Source organism: Sinocyclocheilus anshuiensis, unplaced genomic scaffold (genome assembly GCF_001515605.1).
Source record: "Sinocyclocheilus anshuiensis isolate Anshui unplaced genomic scaffold, SAMN03320099.WGS_v1.1 scaffold499, whole genome shotgun sequence".
Lineage (NCBI taxonomy): Eukaryota > Metazoa > Chordata > Actinopteri > Cypriniformes > Cyprinidae > Sinocyclocheilus > Sinocyclocheilus anshuiensis.
Window position 1 is genome coordinate 143940 of NW_015551033.1, and position 7500 is coordinate 151439.

Sequence of the window (7500 nt, forward strand, 5' to 3'; positions counted from 1 at the left end):
TAGATGGATGGAGGGACGAAGGACGAACTAACAAATGGAAGGATGGAAGGAAGGAAGGAAGGAAGGAGGGAAGGATGGAAGGATGGATGGACAGACAGACGAAGAGATGGATGGATGGATGGGTGGAAGGAAGGGTGGATGGATGGATGGATGGACAGACAGACGAATAGATGGATGGATGGACGAACTAACAGATGGATGGATGGATGGATGGATGGATGGATGGATGGATGGATGGATGGATGGATGGATGGATGGATGGATGGATGGATGGATGGATGGATGGATGGATGGATGGATGGATGGATGGATGGATGGATGGATGGATGGATGGATGGATGGATGGAAGGAAGGAAGGAAGGATGGATGGACGGACAGACAGACAGACGAAGAGATGGATGGATGGATGGATGGATGGATGGGTGGGTGGAAGGAAGGAAGGATGGATGGACGGACAGACAGACAGACGAAGAGATGGATGGATGATGGATGGAAGGAAGGAAGGAAGGAAGGAAGGAAGGATGGATGGATGGATGGGTGGAAGGAAGGAAGGATAGATGGATGGATGAACAGATAGATGAATAGATGGATGGATGGATGGACGAACTAACAGATGGATAGATGGAAGGAAGGAAGGAAGGAATAAAGGAAGAAAGGAAGGATGAATGGATGGATAGATGGATGAATGGATGGATGGATGGAAGGATGGATGATGGATAGATGGGTGGATGGATGGATGGACAGATGGACAAATAAATGGAAGGATGGACGGATGGATGGACAGACAGACAGACAAACAGATAGATAGGTAGATAGATAGATAGATAGATAGATAGATAGATAGATAGATAGATGGTAGAATGGTTGTCTAAAATGCATTTTCAATACAAAAAATATATAAAATGCCACACTGGGACTCAAATGAATCAATGAATCATTTCATCAGAAGGAACCGATTTAGATAGATAGATAGATAGATAGATAGATAGATAGATGGTAGAATGGTTGTCTAAAATGCATTTTCAATACAAAAAATATATAAAATGCCACACTGGGACTCAAATGAATCAATGAATCATTTCATCAGAAGGAACCGATTCACTAAAACAAATTTTTAGAGAGCATGTTACTTTTCCTGAGAGTGAAAAGAAATGTAACTCTGCGGTTTCTACCATTTGACATCTTTTAGCTCATGATTCAGGCAGACACATTAAATCTTGACAGAAAATGGCTCTTGTCGTCAATTTGGACTCGAGATTCAGTTTTGAGGGCCAGCAGGTCAAGCGTTTTCTGTGTTTAAGACTCCTGTATTTCAAAAGAACAGCATCTTTTACGACGACATTCGCTTCGGCGAAGACAACAACATCACGCCGCGCCGGCAGAACTATAGCAGCCGTGTCCTTACTGTAATTGTGCTCATTGAACTGTGTTTATTGAAGCCAGCGCATAATAGGGGCCTTGTGAAAGATGTTAATTACATTGTACACCGGGTCGATATAGCAGGTGGCTCTGACATTGGGCCGGTATTGATATTCCATTTCTTTGCAGCTGGAACGGCACTGACTAGAAGTGCAAGGCGAGAGGAAAAGAACTCATTAGGTCCCTGTTTGTAGATAAATCAAAACCTGCGTATCTGTAATTGGCTTCTCTCGAATAATGCAATCGAGCGTGGTGATTTTTTGCGAGGAGGAGGAAATAAAAATTGGTAGTCTGCGCAGGCAGACGGGCTGATGAATTTTTGGCAGCTTTCCCCATTAACGCTTCCCCCTTCAAGTAAATCTCAATATAGACGAGCGGCGCGGAGGAATTACAATATGAAGGAGACTTTTAACTCATATCCGCCGGTGTTTTCTGTGCCTCAATCCTCAGAAACCATGTTTTAGCTTCAGCTGTGAGTCTGTAGTCTGTGATGAGAAAGACTGAGTACTGCAATATAATACATGATATAAGACAATAAATACACGTCGATGTATTGCATGCACAAACAAATATGCAGCAAAGAAGCCATCAAAGACAAGTTGTCAGTCGGACTGCAATGAAGTCTCTTCTGCTCACCAAGGCTGCATTTATTTGATCAAATATTGTTAAATTATGAAATATTATTACAATTTAAAATAGCAGTTTTCTGTGTGAATATTTGTTAAACTGTAATGTATTTCTGTGATGCGCAGCTGTATTTTCAGCATCATTACTCAAGTCTTCAGTGTCACATGATCTTCAGAAATCATTCTAATATGCTGATTTGCTGCTCAAGAAACATTTCTGATTATTATCAATGTTGAAAACAGTCGTGCTGCCCGATATTTTAGTGGAAACGTGATACATTTTATTTTTCAGGATTCAGAGATGAATAGAAAGTTCAAAAGAACAGCATTTATTTGAAATAGAAATCTTTTGTAAAATTATAAATTTCTTTACGGTTGTCAGACTCTGTTCCATGTTTTGTCTGTGTCTTGCTCCCCAGGTGTTCCTTTCCCATGTTTAATTTGTCCCAGGTGTTCCCCATGATGGTTCATGGATCCCAGGTGTGTATCGTCATCCCCTCCTCCTGTGTGTATTTAAAGTGTTCCCAGTCCCTAGTTCTCTGTCCGCTGTTGAACGTCTTCGTGTGAACGTCTTCCTGTGTTCGTCTCCCTTGGTGCAAATAAAGTCTTGGTAAAGTATTCTCCAGCGTCTCCTAGTTCCTCGTGTGTGTGCATCGTGACAACAGTCACTTTTAATCAATTTAATGCATCCTTGCTGAATAAAGTTTTGTTTTTATTTACTTTACTTTACTTTACTTTACCCCAAACTTTTGAATGGTAGTGTATCATGGTTTTGACAGTTTAATTTACAGTTTTATTTTATTCACTTAGGCCTATATAAAAGCATCTAAAAAGCAGCATGTCATGGGACCTTTAATAAAACCATGGGGGTGGCAGACTCCCCCGGTGCCAAAACAAAAGCTCAGTCTCACTACGAGGACTCGCACTCATATTTTACCTTCCAGCAGTGACTGTGGTCAGAATCTGTGATGGTCAGCATGTGATGGGAATCTCCTGGGATATTGTTATGGAGGACGTTTGCAAAGTTAGATGCATTTCAGGTGGTCAGAGACGAGCGTGAAGCCCTCCTGCCGGCGATGTGCCCCAGGGGCATGTGTTCAGCCCACTTTATTTGTGGATGCTGAAAAATATGCAACGCAGCTCCTTTTGTTTGCAGGTCTGGCCATTTGTCAGAGATCCCGCTGTGTCCTCTGCTGTCAATGACATGTTTAGTGGGAACAAAGGATCAAGTAGAGTAAATTTTGAGTGGTGCTTGTCTGTGCAAAACTCACCGGCACAATGACGTGGAGTGGTGGGTGGTTGCTGGGGTGTTGCTGTGTGGTTGCCAAGGTATTTTGAGTAGGACAGTAACAGCACATCTCTTTTGTGCTGTAGTAATTCTGGTTATGATCGTTTTGTTCGGGGTCAAATTGACACAAACTGGATTCAGTACAATTCAGGAACAAATCACACTATAAAAATATCTATAGAAAATCAGACAAAAACCTTAAACATTAATACTTCTGACATATTACAAAAAAAGTGAAATGAAAACATGATTTTTAAAATTGTTTTTAACAACATTTGTTTTTCACAAAATGTAAATATTATGAACAGTATTGTACATACATATATTTTTTAAAATGTAAAATTTAGTTTTTTTTCATTTTAAAATGTTTTTTAATTGGATTTAATACAATTTACCCAAAATCACTTTGAAAACAAACAAAAAAACACTTTAACAATAATACTTCTCACACATTTTTCACAAATTGTGATTTAAAAAAATAAAATTAAATGGATCCAATACAATTCACCAAAAAGTAAAAACCTTAAACATAACATAAGATTTTAAAACATCTGTTTTTTAAACCTTTGTTTTGTTTTGTTTTTTTACTTTTTTTCATTTAAAATTTTGATTTTGTTTATTCCATTTGTTTTCTCATGATGTGAATATTATGAATAGAAATGTAAATACCATTATATATATACCCTTATATATATATATACACACACATACATGCAATTTTGGTTTTGTCCAGCTAATCATGAAATTTGTAGGTAAAATTGATCTGCTAACATCACAATCACAATAGAAATTTCATACACACATAGAATAGGAATAATAAAAGAATAGTCTCGAAGTCTCACCAAGCCTAATTTATTTGTTCAAAAATACAGTAAAATCAGAAAAAACCTCAGAGAGTGGAAACTTTGCAGGCATGTTCACGACCCTAAACGAAAACAAATCAGACAATTTCAAGAAAAACATCCTAGTTTAACCTGTATTTCCAACAACTCAAATATTCAATAACTCAAATACTCAAATTGACCCAGAACACAATATAAACCATGACTTGAGGAATCATTCATGTCTGGAGCACAAATTCACACACTGAACTGCTAGTGGTTTGATCTAACCAATAATATGCTACTTGCCTTCCTCATGATTGATATTATATTGACTGTATTTCTACAGGCTGCTGGAGCTGGAGAGCAGCGGACAGAAGAGCGAAGTGCGTCTTCATTTCCAGACCAAAGGCCAGCAGACGTACACAGAGATCTTCCCTTACATGCTCGCCGACAACCAATGGCACAAAGTCTCCGTCTCCATCAGCGCTTCACATGTGGCGCTCTATGTCGACTGCAATAAGTATGTGAAATTACAGGAGAATATAATAATATACACAGCAAAACCACTTCTTAATGAGTCCTTTTGACATGTTTTCCAGTAAGAACATCTTGAAACCTGATAAATGTACTTGAGAAGCAACCCTGCATAAGATAGTAAGACAAATATACAGTAAGTGTATTTTGTCCTACTGTACTGGCAGATGATCTTTTCAGCTTGTTTTAATATAATCAAGCGTTAAAATCTACCAGTGCAGTAAAACAAAATAGACATGAAAACATGTCAAAAATTATTTGTTTTAAGAATTTTTTTATATTTTAAGTGGGAAACAAGATAAAAATACTTTTTAGCACTGCAAAAATTATTATTTTTACTCAGTATTTTTATCTTTTCTCCAATACAAATATGTAAAAATTCTTAAATCAAGATACATTTACTTGAGGCGCAAAATAACAAGATATTTAGTCTTGTTTTCTGAAAAATGTATCAAAAATGAATGTAGGAAAGAAGACTTAATATAAAAATAAAAAAGGTATAATTGCAACTTTTTATCTCACAACTGAGACTTTTTTCTTGCAGTTCTGACTTTATGTTCTGCAATTCTTACGTCATATTTCACAACACTTTATTTTTCACAATTTTTACTTTATATTTCCCAAATCTTACTTTACATCTCATAATTTTTACTTTATACTTCGCAATTCTGACTTTATAACTTGCTATTTTTACTTTATATCTTGCAATTCTGACTTTATATTTCAGAATTCTTACTTTACATCTCGCACATTTTTACTTTATACTTTGCAATTCTAACTTTATATTTCGGAATTCTTCCTGTATATTTAAATTTTTACTTTATATTTCGCAAGTCTTACTTTACATCTCACAATTTATACTTTATATTTCACAATTCTGACTTTATATTTCAGAATTCTTACTGTACATTTAAATTTTTACTTTATACTTCGCAATTCTGATTTTATATTTCAGAATTCTTACTGTACATTTCAATTTTTACTTTATACTTCGCAATTCTGATTTTATATTTCGGAATTCTTACTGTACATTTCAATTTTTACTTTACATTTCGCAATTCTTACTTTACATCTTGCAATTTTTACTTTATACTTTGCAATTCTGACTATTTTTTTCCGGAATTCTTACTATACATTTAAATTTTTTCTTTATACTTCACAATTCTTACTTCTCGCAATTTTTACTTTATACTTCGCCATTCTGTCTTTATATTTCGGAATTTTTACTGTATATTTATATTTTTACTTTATATTTCGCAATTCTTACTTTACATCTCGCAATTTTGACTTTATATTTCCCAATTTTGACTTTATATCTTGCAATTTTTACTTTATATCTCGCAATTCTGAGTTTATATCTCGTAATTCTGACTTTTTTTCTCAGAATTGCTAGAAAAAAAGTTACAATGACCTTTTTAAGGTTTTTTTTCCCCCAATGGTGGAAACAAGCTTTCATACTTATTTCATTGGCTTCTTAAATAAAAGCATCTTGATATAAGAATGTTATTTTACTGAAAAAATACTGAGCAAGAACATCAGTTTTTGCAGTGAGCTGTTTACTACATGCCACTTAGTTAATAAAATGCATTAATATTACTAATAATATTACTTTCCCAAATAAAAACAGTGTGTTCAATAGCATATTGCTGTGGTGTTGAAACTGCTATCAAGAATCATGAAATTTTGCTGATATTTTTTGTGGTATTGGGACATTTCTCTTCAGGATCTACGAGCGAGTGGTTGCAGTTCCTCTGATGGAGATCCCAGAAGACACGTCGTTCTGGGTCGGACAGAGAAACAGCGCTCATGGCTTATTCAAGGTGTTTCATCTTTACCCCACACAAGAATCGTGAATCAGCACAGATGCACATCAGCAAACACACAGGCTAACATACTTCTCTTACTGTTTCTCAACTGTGCATACAAACCCCCAGATCAGCTGCTACACTTAAATGTGCTGCATAGAATACACTACATCCCACAATGCATTGCACTTACCTTCAATTTGCAGAGACCGATGGTTCAGTGTTATCGGCTGTCATCTTTCCAGATTTCCAATTAGATCAAACTGAAAATAAATAAGGCATTTTTGCTCAAAATTAGATTAAAAATGTAAAATAACATTTTATGCATTTGACAGATGCTGTTATCTTACAGTAAATGACAGGAGTATTATAGTTTACTAAAACCACAAACATTTTCATTATTTGAAATAAAATGAACTTTAACGGAAATACAATAAAATATAAAAAACTTATTTTACTTCAGACAGGATTTTTACTGTTAACTAAAACTAAAATCATAAACATTTTTGTTATTTATTTTATTATATTTTTATTTTATTTTATATTTTATTTAGTTTCCAAAGCAAAATGTCTCATTTTTAGTCTCATTTAGTATAACTTAACGTACTAAAATAACAAACTAAAACTAAAATAAAATTTAATAACAATATGGACATAAAAACTATATTCGTATCTTGATACTAAACACTGAAATAAGCATGCAACATATGACAAATGCATTATGCAATATATTATTATGCACAGTGTGCATTTACAAAATAACAGTATAATGCTGTTTATCTGTGTATAATACTGTAATATTTATATTTGCATGCTGTATGCAATATATAGTGCACAGTACGGTGTTAGCAGTATGTTAGACAGCCTAGTGCTGTTAACTAATTTGAAAGGAAGTATCTACTTTTTTGTGGTAATTCACACCCATAACTGTGGTTTATTAGACTATAAAACACGCACACTTATTTGAATGTGTGTGTGTGTGTGTGTCAGAGAGCCTCTTTAAG

At 35.0% G+C, this 7500-nt stretch overlaps 1 protein-coding gene across 1 annotated transcript in view; it reads left to right on the plus strand.

The window, feature by feature from the left end:
* Positions 1-4468: 4468 nt before the first annotated feature.
* Positions 4469-7500, plus strand: part of LOC107661281 (protein kinase C-binding protein NELL2-like) — a 99294-nt gene continuing 96262 nt past the window's right edge. The window contains exons 1-2 of the mRNA XM_016450779.1: positions 4469-4677; positions 6415-6511. Coding sequence (XP_016306265.1) covers positions 4598-4677; positions 6415-6511 — 177 coding nt within the window. The 5' untranslated portion in view covers positions 4469-4597. The remainder of the gene's footprint in view (positions 4678-6414; positions 6512-7500) is intronic.